The sequence below is a fragment of the Oryctolagus cuniculus genome, chromosome 9 (assembly GCF_964237555.1).
Source record: "Oryctolagus cuniculus chromosome 9, mOryCun1.1, whole genome shotgun sequence".
NCBI lineage: Eukaryota > Metazoa > Chordata > Mammalia > Lagomorpha > Leporidae > Oryctolagus > Oryctolagus cuniculus.
The window spans coordinates 123,621,766-123,643,069 of NC_091440.1; the positions used below are offsets into that span (position 1 = coordinate 123,621,766).

A 21,304-nucleotide genomic window follows, 5' to 3' on the forward strand; every position below is an offset into this window, starting at 1 on the left:
TCCCTATGATCTGATGATTCTCCAGACCAAAACATTTATCATTTTCAACCAGTTAGGTATGATATAAAGGACTGCGATCCAACAAGAATGGAATACTGATTGGGAACAGCACTGGATTTATATCCTGGAGATGCAAGCCAAGGGAGGAGGCAAAGGACTGCAGAGCTGTTACTCTGCTTGAAGCTGCCGACTGACTTCTACGAAACTGTCAGCGTGACTACAATGTCTTGCCGAGACTGAGCCTACTTACAGCTATTTACTGTGCAGCCTCAGAGTGCGTCACACGCATGACTCTTAGTAGCGCACATGCTCCAGGAGAATGGAAGAGACCACTTCCTGCAAGGGGTGTTTACCTGTAACATCATTAGCAAGCTATGGCCAAGTCTATCTGCCATCAGAGGAAGCTCGTGGCGAGGAAACAGCAATACCTGTAACGGGAGTCCTGTTTTTCAGCCTATCCACTTCCATCGTGAAGTCATCCTTCAAGAAAAGGAACCCAATAATGGAAAACAGGTAGACGAGGATAAGAGCCAGGACTGCAGTCAGAATAATGGAGCGGCCGTTCCGGGTGACACTTTTGATGACATTGAGCAGAGTCTCCTCTCTGTACACCAAATCAAAAAGCTACAAAAACAAAGAAAACAAGACAAAAGGCAATGTAGCAGCAGGTGAATAAAGATAAAGACAGTTACAAATATAATTGAAAGCCATTCTAGTTTATCAGTGAAAAAGTAACTTAAACAATCTTTAAAATGAACCAAAATACCTATTTTACTCGTTGTGATGCATTAATAAACTGTATTTCAATAAAGATAAATCTAACCCAGCACATAGTGTGCACCTGCTGGTTTCTTGACCAATATAATATCAGTTTACTAAGATGTTCCAGAAATAGCATAGTTTCAAGTTTGAATTTAGAACAATCATAATATGGTGACTTAACTAACTCAGCTACTTATTCTTTATTTTTAGCCTTACTGATTCTTTTCTGCAGTTACTTCTGGAATACATAAAATAGCTGAAGCAAGAATGCTGAATTGAATTAGGTCCATCAAAGCAATGAATTGACAAATTCATTAGATATATTGCCTAATCAAAGAATTAGAGATGATATTAGAGAACAATGTTTTTTTTTTTTTTTTTTTTTTTTGACAGGCAGAGTGGACAGTGAGAGAGAGAGAGACAGAGAGAAAGGTCTTCCTTTTGCCGTTGGTTCACCCTCCAATGGCTACTGTGGCCGGCGCACTGTGGCTGGCGCACCGCGCTGATCCGATGGCAGGAGCCAGGTACTTATCCTGGTCTCCCATGGGGTGCAGGGCCCAAGCACTTGGGCCATCCTCCACTGCACTCCCTGGCCACAGCAGAGAGCTGGCCTGGAAGAGGGGCAACCGGGACAGAATCCGGTGCCCCGACTGGGACTAGAACCTGGTGTGCCAGTGACGCAAGGTGGAGGAGCCTAGTGAGCCGCGGCGCCGGCTAGGAGAACAATTTTATGAGCTCAATACAATAGAAAAGATAGGAAATTGAAAGATATTTGAGAAATTCAAACATTTTTCCTTACTAATGAGGTATAATAGGGAAGACAAAACCTATTACATCAGCTATACTTTTAGAAACAGAACTAAACAAAAATCTAAAACACAATGTTGCTAATTAACTTCCTCCATTGGGTTATTTATTTTGTCTTTAGGGTAGAAAAATCTATGTGCTACTCAAGAACCTAGGTATGCATTTGCTATCTGTAGGCAACACTAGGGGCAATTTCATTCACTGCTTCCTTATAAAGCTGAAATTATACATGACCAAGTACTTGTTTTATTACAAAAAGCAGGTTAACAGCAATAAAACAACATTCATTTTTAAAAACGTGTAAATATATGAAAACCAACAGTATTTTTGAGATTAGAATAGCTGGCTTGTCTTCTGCTCCCTGTGGGCAAGAACTAGAATCTCTGAACTCAACTGAAAGGATCATTATCTGTGATACAATGCTTTTCCCAGACATAGGAGCCTTGTACTCTGTTTTTCTGAGTACCAACCTTTACATAGTTACTTTCCAATTTAATTGGACTCTTGCAAATAACTGCTGAGTAGATAAATACTAACCTTTTTGTTCACCCTAGGAAACTTATATTTTATGATGAACAAATTTAAAAAGTTTATTTTATCTTTTTATCTCCTGGCAAGGCAACTATCTTTAGAAATCAAGTCAATAATACTTAGTATAGATAAATTAACTGATGCAAATTCAGCTTTAAACTGCTGACACTGTGATTTATTCAAATTGTTTAAGCTTTTAAGTTAACAGGAAATTTTCCATTCTGTGAACTCAATGGTGACTTAAAGAAAAGGTCTGGTAATGTGGTCTGTGTCTGCTCTAGAGAAAGTGTGTAGCTTTGAGAAGTCCTTGGGATGTTTGCTTAAAATGCATATTCCTAGGCATACAGAATCACAATCTTGGAATTGCCAAACACATTGACACTGGGCAGGTTTTTTTGTTTTTGTTTTCTCTGAAGGATACATCTAGGGTGTGCTATTTTATTATGTTGGGCAAAGAAATGATACTCTCTTGAATTCATATTCAAGAAAAAACATTGGGGCCAATGTTATGGTGTAGCAGGTAGTGCTTCCACCTGCTATTTCAGCATCCCATATAGCAACGGTCCTGTCCCAGCTGTTTCACTTCCAACCCAGAACACAGTTAATGGCCTGGGAAAAGCAGCAGAAGATGGTCCAAGTGTTTGGGTCCCTGCCTCTCATATAGGAGACAGGGATGAAGCTCTTTGCTGCTGGCTTTGGCCTGGTGCAGCTCCAGCTGTTGCAGCTATCTAGGGAGTGAACCAGCAGATGGAAGATCTCTCTGAATCCCCCTCTCTTCTGTAAATGACTTTTAAATAAATAAGTAAATCTATTTTTTAAAAAAAATTGATATAGACTATGTTTAAAATATGCTTAAATACAAACTGGGTATAGAAGGAACATTCCTCAGCCCAATGAAGGCAATTTATGACAAATTCACAGCCAGCATATTATTGAATGGGAAAAACTTGGAAGCATTTCACTAGGATCTGGAACAAGACAAGGATGCCCACTCTTACAGCTGCTATTCAATATAGTACTGCAAGTTTTAGTCATAGCCACTAGGCAAGAAAAAGAAATCAAAGGGATGCAAAACTGAAAAGAGGAAGCCAAATTATCCCTATTTGTAGATGACATGATTCTATATATAAAGGAATCAAAAGTTCCACTGAGAGACTACTGGAACTCATAAAGGAGTTTAGTAAAGTGGCAGGATATAAAATTAACACACAAAATCAATAGCCTTTGTATACATAGAGAATGCTATGAATGACAAAGAACTTCTCAATCCCATTCACAATAGCTACAAAAATATTAAATACCTTGGAATACATTTAACCAAGGAGGTGAAAGATCTCTATGATGAAAACTACAAAACATTAAAGAAACAAATAGAAGACACAAAAAATGGAAAAATCTTCCATGTTCATGGATTTGAAAAATTAATATCATCAAAATGTCCATACTACAGAAAGTGATTTATAGATTCACTGTGATCCCAATCAAAATACCAAGGACATTTTTATCAGATCTAGAAAAAACGATGCTAAAATTTATATGAAAACACAAGGGACCATAAATAGCTAAAGCAATCTTATACAACAAAAACAAAGATGGAGGCATTTCAAGACATACTATGGGCAGTTATCATCAAAACACCCTGGTACTGGCACAAAAATAGACACATAGACCATGGAACAGAATACAAACTACAGAAATCAGTCCATGTGTCTACAACCAACTAACCTTTGATGGATGAGCTAAAATCCATCTCTGGAGCAAGGACAATCTTCAAAGAATGGTGCTAAGAAAACTGGATCTCCATGTGCAGAAGCATGAAAGAAGGCTCCTTCCTTATACCTTATACAAAAATCAACTTAAAATACCAAAGACCTGAATCTATGACCTGAGAGCATCAAATTACTAGAGGAGAACATTGAGGAAACTCTGCCAGATATTGGCATAGGCAAAGACTTCCTGGAAAAGACCACAGAAACAAATTTGGCAATCAAAGCCAAAATTGACAAATGGGATTATACCAAGCTGAGAAGCTTCTGCACTGCAAAGGAAACACTCAGCAAAGTGAAGAGGCAGCTGACAGAATGGGAGAAAATATGTGCAAAAGATAAAACTGATAAAGGATTAGTATTCCTAATCTATAAAGAACTCAAGAAACTCAACAATAACAAAACAATCCAGTTGAAAAATGGGCAAAGGACTTGAACAGATATTCTTCAACACAGAATTCAAATGGCTGACAGACACATGAAAAAATGCTCAGGATCATTAGCCATCAGGCAAATGCAAATCAAAACCACAATGAGCTTTCACCTCAGCCTACTTAGAATGGCTCTCATACAGAAATCAACAAACAAAAATGCTGGTGAGGATATGGGGAAAATGGTACCATAGTCCACTGTTGGTAGGAATGTAAACAGGTACAAGTCACTGTAGAAGACATTATGGACATACCTCAGAAAGTTGAAAATAGATCTACCGTATCACCAGCCATCCCACTCCTGGGAATTTATCCAATGGAAAAGAAATCAATACATGAAACAGTTATCCATACCCCCATGTTCACTGCAGCTCAATTTACAATAGCTAAAATATGGAATCAACCCAGATGTCCATCAACTATTGAGTAGAGAAATCAATTATGGTACATTTACACTATGGGATACTACTCAGCTGTAAAAAAGAATGAAATCCTGTCTTTTGCAACAAAATGGATGTAACTAGAAACCATTATACTTACTGAAATAAGTCAGTCTCCCAAAGACATATACTGTATGTTTTCCCTGATCTGTGGTAACTAATAGACTACCTAAAATGTATTATATAGGAGTGAAATGGACATTTTGAACTTTGATAATTTTGAACAGCCCTTGTGTCTACTGCTGAAGAATAGTGTTTTTTTTTCATACTATTTGTTGAACTCATTACATAATGTAAGGTTAATTTTATGAGCATAAAGTAAACAAAGTAGATCATTGTAAAAATTAAGAGAGGGAACAGGAGAGGAAGAAGGGTGGGAGCGTGGGCAGGAGGGAGGGTAGGGTGGGAAATATCACTATGTTTCCAAATCTGTATACATGAAATACATGAAACTTGTATACCTTAAATAAAATTTAAAAAATTAAACATAAGGTAAAAAATAAAATATGCTGAAATACCATTTTTGATATTTAATATAATCTAAAATCTAATATTATGCATGTTAGAATTTCCTTATAGTACCCCAAGCAGCAAAGTGGACTATATTCTCATTTCAAACAATTCAATAAAAACAAACTGGTATCAGTATTGTAATATCTAAAAAGACAAAAGACCAGAGGAAAACAAAACTAGAGAAAAGGGCTAATAAATATAAAAGCAACATTCCTACTAACAACGTGTCTCATACTTTGAATATGGTTTTGTTTTGTAAAATACTTTCCTTAGGAAACATAGAGACTTACATACATCATTGCATACATTTTTCAATTTATCTGTTCCATGGATCTTGGTCTTACTGGTCTTCTAAATTATTCCTATCCATTTTTATAAATAAGATGGTTGAACACAAAAATTTGATAAACTCATCAAGTTGTATATATTAGCAGGCTTTTTGTATGTCCATCATTATCTTAAGAAAGTGGTTTAAAAATTAAAGAACATTACATTTCACAGTCCACTAAAAGTGCTGGGTATAATAGGACTTCATATCTCACAGGCAGGTAAAAAATGGGATTTTTCTAGTGTGCCTGGGCTTGGGCAGATAGTCTATTTGGATTGCTGGAGCAGAAAAACAGATCTCTTACTGAATGATCCAACTCAAATGCCCAGAAGATAAGTTTGTACCAAAATCTAATAAGCAAATCTACTCTGCCCGGTGGCCCTTCCACGTGTTTGAGGGGAAATGGAAACCGGCCTCATTTTTGTCTTCCTCCAGGGGTATGCTAGCTACTGGGGAAGCAGGAGGTGCTGATTTGTCCTTTGTGAACCAAGCAAACTAGGTTAGAAAAATGTTTTTAGATCTCCAACTTGTTTTCAGGAATCATTTTATTGGACAGTGTCCTCCACTGCATGCCAACCATAAGCTGCAGATATAAATAAATTGTTTTGAGAGCCTCCCGGTGCCAACCTACAGTGCTTCCAATTTCAAAACACTGTCATGTAGTTTTACTGACTCCCCTCCTGGTCTGTGACTTTAAAACAGTACAGCATGTATTTAGAAAGGAAAACTGATACCAGGAAAACTAAATAACTCTAGAGAAAAACCTGAAACATCCATTTAATAAGAGACATTTATGTAAATAAATTTAACAACAATGACACATTAAGCCTCAAACTAAAACAACTCATCTTGCCAGGCTGGCTTTTCCATGCTTTTGTTTTTTAGGTCCCATTTAAAGATACATATAATAACTAATATCATACACAAAACCACGATTTTAGCATCCAAGTAAACATACACCTATTGCACCCTCACATTCCCATTTTTCTGGAGAATCTTTAAATGTAAGAGAAGATGTTATTTGGCTGCAAACCAGAAATAATCTCATCTGAAGCCTGGGTCAGCAGGTTGGGTGGTTGGTTGCTTCTCAGAGACAAAACAGAAAATCCCACTACCTCTGTTGTTTCCTATAGAAAAGACTACAAATGATAATAATTCGTACTTTTCCTAGGAAATTCTAAAAGTAACAGATTTAGTTCTAAATGTCAGGCTCTTCTTAAAAAAAAAAAAAATCAAAGGATGGGGCAGAAGCAGCAGCAGCATTGTGTGTTTTCTGAGCAATGACTGTCCCCAGAAAGATGTACTCACCAGGAAGCTGTAGAAGAATTCGTGGATAAAGAGGCCCAGCATGCACACCAGGACGTAGGCCACGTGGTACAGAAACGCCACGTCCAGGATGACCGCGCGGTACCCTCGGGTGAACGTGCCACGATTCCCGACGAAACTCACCAGAAACACGATTTTGTTACAGAGCTAGAGGGAGGGAGGAACAGATGAGATTTGACTGATTTGTCCTGAAACTCACAAAACAGCAGGATATGCACAAAAACCATTATTTGCTGAGTCTATGATTTTCTTTCCTGAGTTCTCATTCTGCAGGTTTTCAGCAATGCTAGCAAACAGGCATGTAAAGGCACTACATGCAGAATGTATGTTCTTCACAATTCCATCCAAAGTCAGAAGAAAGGTTAAGACACACAGCTGTGCAATCAAGATGGACCTGAATATAAACCTACTAATTGCAGGGCTTGATAGTATCTGATGAAAAATTGTAATAAATGAATTCCCACCCCATGGAACTCTTCAGAGGATCCAGTGACATAATACCTATGAAACATTTAATATAGGACAACTTTTGAAATACTTGCTCTGTTACATATTAATGTTAAAAGCATTGATAAAATTGTTTTTATTGTGCTGATAACATAAAAATGTCTTTTCAGAAAATATTCAGAGATCTGTCATTGATTTTTTTTTAATCCTAGAATTTCTCCGCTGACTACTGTTTTATCTTATTTTATTATTTATTTATTTTGGAAATATTTAAGTCAGAGACATACACACAGAGAGAGAGAGAGAGAGAGAAAGAGAGAGAGATGAGAAGGGGGGAGAGAGAGTGGGGAAGGGAGGGGGGAGGGAGGGAGGGAGAGAGAGAGAGAGATCTATTGATCTTTCAACCATTGGTTCTGTACCCAAAAGGCCTCAATGGCCAGGGCTGAACCAGGAAACTCTTCTGGGTCTCCCATGTGGGTGGCAGGGACCCAAGCACTTGGCCCCTCTTATACTGCTTTTCCCAGGCCATTAGTAGGGAGCCGGATTAGAAGTGGAGTAGCCAAGACACAAATCAGCACCCACATGGGATACCAGCCCCTTGGGAATTAGACAATTAAGTCATTAAATTATTTTTGCATTTAGCTTACTTCATAAGTAAGAAAAATATAAATATCCTTATGTTTCTGGGTTAAAATAAATATAATACATGTATCTATTTTCTAAACCTTATATGTGCTAATTTTTCAACTAACATTTTAAGTGTTTATCAGACCTCTGAGTGCATAGGGTATTGATATTGAAGCTATATTTAATTTTGCCTTCTGTGGCAGGATTTTGGAATATGGAAGCCTATACTGAGATTGAGATTCTTCGACAATAACAATGATCTGGACACTGACTTACAAAGCAACCGTCACCACAATCTCAGTGCCATCTATTGGGTTCTAGAATCACTGCATTATGTTCAAATTGAAGAGCCACTTCTGCCTCTCAGTCACCCAGGGAAGAATCACGGATTTCAAAGTTCATAGGTCACCCGTCCTAAATGATCCCTGAGTTCTTTAGGTTATCTATTGGAAACATCTTAATCTGCAAATGTCCAGAGAGTTTGGGGAAATAGGTTGCTCTTTGAAACACACTGTTGATCTTTTTCAAAATGTATGAAAAAAAAAAAAAAGGCTTACAGATGATTTTAAGTAGGATAAGAAGGAGCATCATACTGTGATGCAGATGTGAAATTTGGAGGCTGAAAACCTTTCCCTTCAACTTCCTTAAGTACAAATCATTACAGATGAAATGACAAATGAGTTACTCTTCCACACTGTGGAGAGCCACCCAAATCAACAACGCAAAGAACAGAAGGCCAAACCTTTACTGAATCTTGCCCTGCTGAACACCTCCCCACCTCAATATCTCATGTTGTCACTTCTTCCATCATCTTGTTAACAAACTCAATAAAGCCAAAGTCTTACTTCACTACTTAGTGCTTCATCACAAATACTTACACTATTACCAAACAGAGCTGCAATAAATTGAATAGCATTATAATTACTGTCCAAGAGAAGGTTTACTATTATACAAAGTCATTATTTAAAAACCAGGAAATAATACAAGGTACTGACCTCAATGAAGTATTTGGCAGTAAACACCCAAGAAAATGGTAAAAAACAGAGGGTCTGTGTCTAGGTCTAGTAATATTTATTAATTTGCTCTTTATATTTACAGAATTTATATATTATATATATTATATATAACTATATATAATATATAATTTGTAGCATTTACCTTGGTTCACCCACTATTGTTCCTCAATATCATATGGAAATAGGTTCCATTAAAAAGAAAATTAAATATTTAAATCCTGACTTTTTAGGACAAATGATGTTTAAGACAAATTATTGTTGTCTCCTGATCTCTAATTCCACAGAGTGAATCATAAAAAATTATGCAGGAAAACTATTTACAACCTCCATATACAAAGGAAAAAAAACACTGAATTCAAACTCTTGCAAAGAACAACACATTTCAGTTCTAAATATTAGAGAAGCAAGGATATATTTCTGCTTAAAACACAGTCTCCAATACCTCAGAAATCTGGATACAGACATACCATATGACCCAGCCATTCCACTCCTGGGAATTTACCCAAGGGAAATGAAATTAGCATATGAAAGAGTTATCTGTACCCCCATGTTTCTCGCAGCTCAATTCACAATAGCTAAGATAGGGAATCAACCCAGATGCCCATCAACTGAAGACTGGATAAAGAAATTACAGGATATGTACACCAAAGAATACTACACAGTGGTAAAAAAAAAAAGGAAATCTGGTCATCTGCAACAAAATGGATGAAAATGGAAAAATATTATACTTAGTGAAATAAGCCAGTTCCAAAAGGACAAATACCATATGTTCTCTCTGACCTGTGATAAGTAATAGAGCACCTAAAAGGTAATCTACAGAAGCGAAACTGACCCTTTGTGATACAATGATTTTGAACAACCCTTGTCTCGACTGTTGAGGAACAGGTTTTATTTTTCATACTCTTAAGATGGAGTTAATCTTACGTGTATACAGTTAATTGAAAATAGATCTTAGTAAAAATAAGAATGGGAATAGGAGAGGGAGGAAGAAGAGGGGTGGGAGAATGAGTGGCAGGGCAGGCATGGTAGGAAGAATCGCCATGTTCCAAAGCTGTAATTATGAAATAGATGAAGTTTGTATTCCTTACATGAAAGGTTTTCAGGTCGGGGGAACCCACAGCGTCCAGAGGCGGGCACTGTGGTACAGTGGGTTAAGTTGCCTACGTGACAACAGCATCTCATATCCAACTTCTGATCCAACTCCCTGTTAATGCACCTGGGAAGCAGAAGATGGTCCAACTGCTTGGACCCCTGCTATCCATGTGGGAGACCCATATGGAGTTCCTGGCTCCTGGCTTTGTCCTGGTCAGTCCCAGCCATTATAGCTATTTGGGGAGTGAAACAGCGCACACAAGTTCTCTCTCTCTCCCCTTCAATAATTTTGCCTTTGAAATAAATAAAATGTCGAAAAATAAATAAATAATTAAATAATTATGAGTTTCCACCATTTTCACATGACAAATAGAGCCTGACTTCACTTGTTTTCAGGGATTTTTGAACCTTGATCCGGGATGTGATGGACATGTTCCTGTTTTGTGGAATGGAGTCGACACAATTTCTGTAGAGATTAGAAAGAGGGAAATTTTTATCTTTTTGTTGTAAAGTGCTCAAGCCAAGAAGAAAGAAGTTCAAGAGTCAGTGATTTGGGTAGGAGAGAAGCTGACTTTGGTTTCCCTTGCACCACGAAATGTACACATTGTTTTAATTCAGCACTTTTCTTGAAAAGTAAGAATATTCACAGGGGGATGAGGAAGTGGTAAGAACATTCTCCCTTTCCATGTCAATACCATTATGTCAATACCTGCAAGGGTCCCTGCGGACAGCAGTGGGGGCGGGGTGTAGGAACAGGAGATGGCTCAAAGGGCACACAGCTCTCAGCTGGTGCTGGAAAGATGACTCAGCACAAAAATACCAAAACAAATGACCACTACTCTGCCATACATATTTGTTGCCTTTGCCCCATCCCGGCATATTTTTTGTTGGTGATGGGCTGTTTTGTGACAGTGGTGGTGAGGGGCCAGGGGGATGAGGGAGAGTGGAGCAATACCATCAACGTAAGCTTTCCAGCCACTCTTAGAAGCTCTACTCGCCAGCGCCACAGCTCACTAGGCTAATCCTCCACCTTGTGGCGTGGGAACACCGGGTTCTAGTCCCGGTCGGGGCGCCAGATTCTGTCCTGGTTGCCCCTCTTCCAGGCCAGCTCTCTGCTGTGGCCAGGGAGTGCAGTGGAGGATGGCCCAGGTGCTTGGGCCCTGCACCCCATGGGAGACCAGGATAACTACCTGGCTCCTGCCATCGGATCAGCGCGGTGCACCAGCCGTTAGAGGGTGAACCAACGGCAAAGGAAGACCTTTCTCTCTGTCTCTCTCTCTCACTGTCCACTCTGCCTGTCCAAAAAAAAAAAAAAGAAGAAGAAGCTCTACTCCATCCAAATGATTGACCCATGGGGCCTTCTAAAACCAAAAGCAAAATTAAATATACTCGTTTGTTGATATGTCTATAGACTGTTCAGTAGAAAGGTACTGAGTCAGAAGTCGGAATGCCTGGACTCTGGTCTCGGTGCTGCCACTAATTACCTGCTTCGGTAAATTTTTGTGGTCTCTATACGACTCTGTTTTCTTCAAAATCAAAATAAAATAACTAGAAGTAAAGAATCCTTCAGGTACCTCACAGCTCTGGGACTCTGTGTGATGCCATTTAAGTTTTATGAGATCACAGGAATTTATAGCTGCTATTTCTTGATTTTATTCTTTTGGTCTTATTTGGCACTTGGTCCTTGAACAGGAATTCAACCCTCATCTTAGATTGTTCCTATTTTCCCAGAATAAACTGTAGAACAACAACAGAAAGACTGTCTACTTAATTACTAAGAAGTAACTGCACAATTTATTAGCTTCAACTACATTATCATATTTTTATTAACCATGTAAATTAACCTTCATACTAAAGCTCAAATCATTTGTCTTAAAAATTTCCATTTCAGTAGTGTTTTATCCTGGGCAGGATAAGGTCCTAAGGTCAATGTGTAAGGTAAAATTTGCGTGCAGTCAAAGTCACACTGGAAATCTTTTGAACTGACAAAACAGTACACACAAGTGGCACAAAAAGTTACCTATCTCACCAAATTCAATCACAGAACTGGCGCACTTTTCTGTTTCTACAGCAGAACACCGAAAGCATCAGGGGCATGTGGTGACCACAGAACAGGAAAAGGAATGTGTGTGTGTGCACATGACCAAAGGACTGAGCGGCGATGTTCAGACCATCAGAACAGACCCCTGCATCTGTGGATGTTAACTGAACCTCTGATTGCAACTCAGCCTTAGAGATCAGCGGTAACACGAGACCTGGCACAACACCAGCTACAGGTAAGTAACTAAGAGTGTGACACTGTTAAACTGAGTAGTTGTTTTATTGGCAATAGACTAGCTATCTGCTCAACTCCATCAGCCCCTCTTCTCTGCAAGATGGGTGAGACCAAGTTCTAGCAGAAGGAAATAGTGCCCCATTACAAATAACTGTAAGAAAGAAGCAATGTGCAAATACTGTGAAACAAGCTACACATTTACAGGCACAACTAGAAAAGAAAAAATTTTCAGAGAAGATACTAAACTGTCTTTCACTGATATTTACTATACTATTATTTATAATTTTAAAATACACGAAAATCGAAACAAAAGCTAATGGAGGCCGGCGCCGCGGCTCACTAGGCTAATCCTCCGCCTAGCGGCGCCGGCACACCGGGTTCTACTCCCGGTTGGGGCGCCGGATTCTGTCCCGGTTGCCCCTCTTCCAGGCCAGCTCTCTGCTGTGGCCAGGGAGTGCAGTGGAGGATGGCCCAGGTGCTTGGGCCCTGCACCCCATGGGAGACCAGGAAAAGCACCTGGCTCCTGGCTCCTGCCATCGGATCAGCGCGGTGCGCTGGCCGCAGCGCACCAGCCGCGGCGGCCATTGGAGGGTGAACCAACGGCAAAGGAAGACCTTTCTCTCTCTCTCTCTCTCTCACTGTCCACTCTGCCTGTCAAAAAAAATAAAAAAATAAAAATAAAAAAATAAAAATAAAAAAATAAAAATAAAAAGCTAATGGAGTGTTAAAGAGATTAACATCCATGTGACTTGGAAAGCTACAGATACTAAAATGAGGTTTACAAATAATTTTAATGGTATTATAGAATCCAAGTTTTAAAAGTATATGCTCACATTTATCAGAAAAATATATTAACTTTAATCACCAATAAACAAAACTGCTGTAACAGAGGGAAAACATTTGTAACTTTTTTTACCATTTCAAATATTGAGGTAACTCTCATAACATGATAAACTAGTTTAAACCAAAAGGTTTTTTTGCCCCAATGGATTTTTTTCTCCATAAAAGAGGTTTTCTGTCATTTGCTGACCACGTGAAAGACGGAGTTCCGAAGCAGTTAACTCTCTGAGAGCCCAAATACAAACCCCTTGCTGATGTGACACCAACGTCTTACAATTAAATACAAGAGTCTGCACAAAGTTCGTGGGAAGTGCATAATATAAAACATGATAATGGATTCCAAAAACTTTTTGCACCAAAATAAACATATCTTTTCACTCCATTTTTCCACAAACATGGTGCTCTACATATTAGATCCTTGGTGGCCATTTATTACTTTTGTGTCACTGTCATGCCGTTGTTCTTTTCTAAATCTCCACACTAATCCCAGTTGATGTTTTCAGCAACCTAGTGGGAACAGACTAGGCTTTCCCGTCTTTTCACTGATGAGAGGAATGAGATACAGGTGTCTGTTGATTTTCCTGACACCTAAACTTTTGATTCTTATTATGGCTAAGCTGTCAGATAGAAGTCTTCTTTTGTTTTCCCTGTGTCTGATGTATATAATTTTAGCATTTATAATTTCAACTGCTGTAAAATGGAAACTTTTAAGGGTAAATTAAGTTAAAAAATTTTTAATTTAATTTTAAAAATAAAATTTAAATTAAAATCTAAGTACAGACTGGTTCATGTTTTTATTTATTTTAATGGTAAATCATGGATAATTTTGTAATGAATTTATGTTAAATGTTGATCACTGCTTAAATATATTAATCTACACGGTAATAAAGTTATAAATCTTTTCTGTCACTACATATAATATCAACACTATAATTATTACATTGCATTTGTTACAAATTGAAACTGGTTATTTTCTTTGGCCAAATTGTGCTGGTCTAGTAGACCATAATGTATCATTTGTATAAACAGATGTTTTATGCAGTAAAGGTGGTTAGAGTAGCTACAAATTCATACAGTTAGTAAGACAGATAAATAGATAAATAGATAAATCTAACTCATATTCTTTCTTACAAAGAAATTAAGTATGATGGCTGGCATTGTAGTGCAATTAGAGCCACCGCCTGCAACCGTGGCTGTGGGTACCAGTTCAAGTCCCAGCTGCTCCTCTTCTCATCCAGCTCTCCAATAATTCACCTGGAGATTCTGCCACCCACCTCAAAGACTCAGATGGAATTCATGGCTCCTGGCTTTGGCGTGGCCCGGCTCAAGCTATTGCAGCCATTTAGGGAGGGAACCAGCAGATGGAAGATCTCTCTGTCTTTCTCCTCTCTCTCTAACTCTGCCTTTCAAATAAATAAGTAAATCTTAAAAAAAAAAAAAAAGAAAGAAAGAAAGAAAGAAATCATGGGATACATAGCAGACTCGTAGAATGGCAGATGTCCTAAACAGCACTCTGGCCTCAGAATCAGCCCTTAAGGCATTCGGATATGGCTGAAGAGCCCATGAGAGTATTTTAGGCATGGAAAGTCAAGACACTCTGGCAAAAAAAAAAAGAAAACAAACAAACAAACAAACAAACCTCTGCGAATGAAAATGAATCCCAGTGGAAAGAACAGGGCCATCAAAGAAGGAGGTACCTTTCTCTGAAGGGAGGAGAGAACTTCCACCTTGTCTGAACAAAATCAAAGTCGGTGAACTCAAAAGGCTTCCATAGCCTTGGCAACTCATGACTAGAGCCTAGGGAGATTACTGACGCCATAAACAAGAGTGTCAAATTGTTAAGTCAACAACAGGAGTCGCTGTGCACTTACTCCTCATGTGGGATCTCTGTCCTTAATGTGTGGTCCAATGTGAATTAATGCTATAACTAGTACTCAAACAGTATTTTACACTTTATGTTCTGTGTGGGTGCAAACTGATGAAATCTTTACTTAATATATACTAAATCAATCCTCTGTATATAAAGATAATTGAAAATGAATCTTGATGTGAATGGAATGGGAGAGGGAGTGGGAGATGGGAGGGGTGCGGGTGGGAGGGAAGTTATGGGGGGGAAGCCATTGTAATCCATAAACTGTACTTTGGAAATTTATATTTACTAAATAAAAGTTTTAAAAAAAGAAATGATGTAAAAGACTTTTCTGTCATTTGAAAATGGTGGAATTACTCTCACCAAACCAGACAGAAGTTTTCTTGTTATTGTACCCCACAAGGGGAAAAGAAAAGTACATCAAATATTTTTGGTTTCCCTCAATTGACATTAAAATACTATTCTTTATATACTCTTGGTCCATAGACAAAGAATACACAAATCAGTGAGTCCAAAGCATAAACTTCTAGATGGTGGGAACCATAACCTCCACTTCTTGGCATTTTCAGTATCTTTTACAGGACAGAGGCCCAGCAAATGCTTGATATTTTTGGCCCAACTCTATCTAGTTATGGCTTCAAATTATCAAACGTGGATTTTCTCATGTGGATTCGTGTCTTGTTGATGGTCAGTTAACAGCTTGTGAATATTATTTGCCTCTTCAAGTAATATCATTCATGGGACCAGTGCTGTGGCTTAGTGGATTACGCCTCTGCCTGTGGCACCAGCATTGCATATGGGTGCTGGAGGTTCGAGTCCCAGCTGTTCCACTTATAATCCAGCTCTCTGCTATGGCCTGGGAAAGCAGTGGAAGATGGCCCAAGAGCCTGGGGTCCTGTACCCATGTGGAGACCCAGAAGAAGCTCCTGGCTCCTAGCTTTGGATCGACCTAGCTCTGGCCATTGTCGCCATTTGGGGAGTGAATCAGCAGATGGAAGAACTCTCTCTCTCTCTCTCGCTCTCTCAAATAAATAAATAAATAAATAGATCTTAAAATTTCATTCAACATTCAATGTATTTTTCTAAGGACAAAAATTTTTCTAAAGAAAAAAATACACAGGTTCAGAAAAATGTGAAAAATGCATGAAGATCCTCTGATCTATGGGTAATATCACAAAATTAGCTTATTTCCAAAGCACGAAGAGTACAGGTTCCATTAATGTAAACACTTCCTGAGTGTGCAAATGTCAATTATGAAGCTGGAGCCAAGTGGAAGGAGGAGGAGGATAGGATTATTTATATACGAACGTAACAACTTACAGAGTAGTATATTCTCAATAAATTTATGGAACAGCACATGGCATTTTACAAAACTCTTTACCGACAGATGTCTGTATATATAAACTACACTCCTTTGGTGGAGAGTGACTGAGAATAACTGGCAATGTAGTTAGCTGAATGTTCTAGTATGTAGGGAACTGTCCTACTTATCAAGTCCTATGTCTGAAGAATTGTTAATAAAATAAAGAGTCAGAAATAGAGAAAGATAAAATTCATTGCATGTTTTTAAGGACCTATGGCATTCCAGTCACTGAAGAATCAGTCATGATCCTTAAGGACTGTTTAATATAGGAGGGGAGATAAGGACTAACGACAAACAAAATATAGAACATTACATCAGAAACCCAACAATGGATATAGAGAGTGCTTTCGTTATTCAGCAAAGATATTAGCAATATTTATTTTCTTGCCTGGACATTTGCTATTTCAACAGTCTGATGAAACTTTTTCAGGGCTCTGTTGTGATCAAGTTGGATATTCCCTTCAAATTTTTATTTCTGGGTAGAATAATTTCTTTAAATGTTAATGTGCTTTTTGAAATAGTTCTATGACTTACTTATTCTAAGTGTACCTAATTCAAGTGTCAAATGTGCCTCCTTATTATAATATTTCAAAATCTTGTGAAAAGATATTAACTTTATCTATACCTTTCACAAATTTACAGGATTTGTTTACATAAAAAGAGCCCAATTTCATATTTTCTCATACAGCAATCCTTTTCTTAGGTCATTTAATAAAAGACACTCACTTCCAAAATTCTACTGGATACAATCTAATCTTTCCTGGATGATTCACAAGTAACTTTAGGATGTTCACAGTGGCTCAGAGTCATTTCTGTCAATAGCTCTGGGTATAGGATGCAGAAGGCTTTCAAACTGAATTGGATTAAACTGATGGCAGAACTGGGTCATGTCCCAAATGCTACCTTCTTAAATATATCAACTTTTTATATGTCAGTTTTTTCTTCCTCTCAAGATGAAATAAAGAATCTACAAATTATACTCTGGTTAATGTAGATTCACAAAAAACTAGAATTCAGTGTGTATCCATGAAATAATGCATATAATTATGTTTCTTTTATATTTAATGCACTTTTAACTAATTCTATAATAGTACAAGTTAGGTAAATACTTACATTAGCTGCTCCAAGGAGTATGAGTGTAGGCCCCAAACCTATTGTATATATTGATCTCAGCATTATCGACACAAGAAATGGCCGAATACCCACAGGCTTGGAGAAGAAAAACAGCATGGATGTGCAGATGGCAACTGCTATCCACAGAAGAATGGAGAACAGTGGAGAAAGTGTACCTGTAGAAAGCCGAGGAAGTTTATTTTTACTGAGAAGGAAACTAAAAGATGCTAAAATACTCGCTGCTCATCTGGATAAGCTAAGGCAATGAAACGTCAAGCTGTAAGGCAATGAATCTCAAAAAACCCCAAGGCATATGCTTTACACTTTGAGGAAATGTCTTTAAGCACATGACTCATTATTAAATTTCCAGAAAGTCTGTGATTAATTTCAGGCTACTTAAATACTCAGCAGTTAATGCTCCTTCCATGAAGTCTTGCCTTCGCTGGAAAGCAATCTCCTAACTACTTTTGATAGGCATATCTCAATGGAAAACCTTAATCCAAAATTTATGATGAATGACCCTTAGCAGTATGGACAAATCATACAAAATCAGGTAGCTTTGCACTGAACTCATACCTTATCTCACTCCATCATTACCAAGTTTCCACAGTATATGTTTCTCTGAAAAATCTTTATAAAATAGATGCAAGGTTTAGCTGTTAAACCACACATGTATACACACACACACACACACACACATTTATATGTATGAGTGTGTGTATTTCAAGGCCAGCTCAAGTTCTAAAAAACATATTTCATTATTAGAAAATACAAGTTCCAAATGTTTCAAAATGAACTCCATTAGAAACATAATTTCTTTGGAACTCCCCCTAAATGAGGTTTAAAAATATCTTTCCTTTAAAAAGAAGTACACTCACTGACATCTGCCCTGACATGTGGATTCCCAGAATCCCCCCGCGAAGGTCACACGGCAGTGCACTTGCAGAAGTAAATGCAGGGGCAACATTCCTGGGCTGACTGGATCAGCCTGGGACCTCTGGGATGACACAGCCAGGGAGGAATCACCAAGTCGGGGAATTCCCAACATCTCCCTTGGCAAATATTCCATAACGTCTCTATCTTTCAGCACACTTCTTTCCACGATTTATAAAATTTACTTCTGCATGCAAAAACACCTGGAGGGTGTCGGTGCGCAGAGCTTTTGTACTGCTGAACTCCTAGCATTTTCTGGACTTTTAAAATGAATTATCTGTAAACCTTTAATTCATAGTGAGTGCTACTAGATCTCAAAAGTTAGAAGGGAAATCCTAATAGATTATAAAAAAAAACAAACATCAGTTAGTAAACAGCATTGCTTGTTTATTTTTTGAAATATTGGTTCTTGTGTTGTCACAAAGCAAAAGATTAAAGAAGGCTGGTAAGAGAGACTTGATTTTCCCCTTCATGGAAGTTAGGATCTGAGAAGATTGATTTGGGGATGAATAAAGGGGGAGGAAGTGGCTCTCAAAGCTACCTTCAATTCCTGTCCTCCAGCCTTGCTAACAAAACAGGTGTCCTACTCGTCTATGTGGTGATGGTGGGATGGTGGCTTTTATGCGCCTCATGTCTGCCTGGACTTCACCGATGTCAATGAGCCGTAAAGAGAATGATGCCCTCAACCTTCTCCCATGCTGAGCGGGACTTGAAACCCCATCAGACTGTCAGTCTAAGGAGGATCATCTCTGGGCCCCCTACAGGGCCTGCCATGGAAGCAACAAATTAATACTTATTGATTAAGTGTATAAACAAAAAAGTTCTGTGAGTTCATCTGGAGTAACTACGAATCCAGTTATAAATTCCTCAAGTTGTGGAAATTCATTTAGTGTAACTGCAAACATTTTTAGGGCACGCTTAATAACTTTCAGCTAGTCACGTGACTCTCCATGATAATTCATCAATAATGCCTCTGTGTGACATTCTTATTTTAGAAGTCCCGGAGTTGGCATAGATGGTCACACTGTGCACTAATGCCTGGTAAGTTAAGCTCATCTTTACTCCTTCCCAGATAGTGTCTGACTTGCTGACAGTTCCTCCCAATTAAACAGGAAATTCCAGCCACGTGGTCCCTTTGTGAAAACAAAACTCAGACTTTCTAGCAGAATAACTCACACAGTTGAATATTAGATACAGGAAAACTTTTTTTTTTAGAATTTGCCCTCTATATTTCTAAATCTTGGAAAGCAAAAAAAGGTTTATTCTGTATAAAAGAAAACTGAGAGAGCAAAATTGGAAACTTCAATTCCATTCACATAATGGCACTTGGTCTCTACCTCCTGCTGACTTGTTTGTAGTTTCCTGCACAAAGCAAGCTGTTTCTTCCCAGTGTCTGTCTGTCTGTCTGTCTGTCTCTCTCTCTCCCCTCTCTACCTCCCAAGTAGCCCGCAAAGACCTTCCTGCTTCCCCCACCTCCACCCAGCTAAAGTAGCCGTCTACCCACTCCATCCATAAACTCCCAGCTGGCCTTCAGTGTTGTGCCTTCCTCGTTCCTTGGCCACCTACCTTTGGGACCATGAACTCCTGAAGGAAGAAGACATTGAACAGCCTTACTAATCTTCATTAGTAAGTCTCTAGGCTTAGCCCAGTGCCTGTGGCCCTCAGTTGATGGCTGTCCCTGAACGAACTGAAATCACCTTGAAGAACTGATTTTCTTTAACACAAAGCAGTTGAAGGATGGAACACTCAAACCCAGACTTTGAATTACTTACAGAGATTTAAGATCTCATGCTATCTTAGTCTGAGTCACTTGTGTGGCATCAATTTTTCCCCACCAACTACTGTGCCTTTGCCCACTGAAACCCAGGGAAGAGGAGGCTCACTTGACAACCTTCAGCTTCTCAGGGAACACCCAGGGCACTGTGGGATCCACAGCTGTGACTTCAGCCACAACCAGCCTCGTCTCATTTCTCAATCTTGGCACATGTTTCTTTTTCAGAGAAGCCTATGTTAAATGAGCCATCAGTAACGAAAACCAATCAACTGGCTGGTGCCGCAGCTCACTTGGCTAATCCTCCGCCTGTGGCACCGGCACTCCAGGTTCTAGTCCCGGTTGGGGCACCGGTTCTATCCTGGTTGCTCCTCTTCCAGTCCAGCTCTCTGCTGTGGCCTGGGTAGGCAGTGGAGGATGGCCCAAGTGCTTGGGCCCCTGTACCCGCATGGGAGACCAGGAGGAAGCACCTGGCTCCTGGCTTCGGATTGGCGCAGCACACTGGCCATAGCAGCCATTTAGGGGGTGAACCAACGGAAGGAAGACCTTTCTCTCTGTCTCTCTCTGTCTCTCTCTCTCACTGTCTAACTCTGCCTGTCAAAAACAAAAAAAAAATCAACCAAAAAAAGAAACTCAAACATAATCTATATCCACAAAAATAAGCCTTGAACCCCTTAATAAACTCAAATTGAGTTCTTCAATGAAGTCAGGCAATGAAAGCAGATTCTCTGCACTGGTGGGTGGCTGCTGGAATCACTCACTCTAAATATCTTCAAGTGCATACCGCTATCCTGTTTGAAAGGGCAGCACTGCTCTCTCGGTTAGTATTAAACTCAAGTGTCAACCAGATATCTGGCCACAAGAAGCTCCAGTAACTCAGATGTCATCAGGCTGGAATACACACTGCCTGCCTCTGTTCTCACTACTTCACTAAATGTGAAGCCAAATGGAATAGTGTTGGGGCTTGTAAAGACAGCAAATTTTAACACGATTTTTTTGGGGGGTCCAAGATTTACCACGGGGCTTAGTGATCAACTTCTGTACTCAAGTATC

At 39.0% G+C, this 21,304-nt stretch overlaps 1 protein-coding gene across 2 annotated transcripts in view; it reads right to left on the reverse strand.

The window, feature by feature from the left end:
* The window catches only part of ITPR2 (inositol 1,4,5-trisphosphate receptor type 2), a 536,947-nt gene that overhangs the window by 83,694 nt on the left and 431,949 nt on the right, over positions 1–21,304 (reverse strand). For both annotated transcript variants that reach the window (XM_051850872.2, XM_051850873.2), the window contains 3 exons: positions 17,548–17,723; positions 6,887–7,051; positions 429–624 (listed from right to left, as the gene is read on the reverse strand). In XM_051850872.2, coding sequence (XP_051706832.1) covers positions 429–624; positions 6,887–7,051; positions 17,548–17,723 — 537 coding nt within the window. The remainder of the gene's footprint in view (positions 1–428; positions 625–6,886; positions 7,052–17,547; positions 17,724–21,304) is intronic.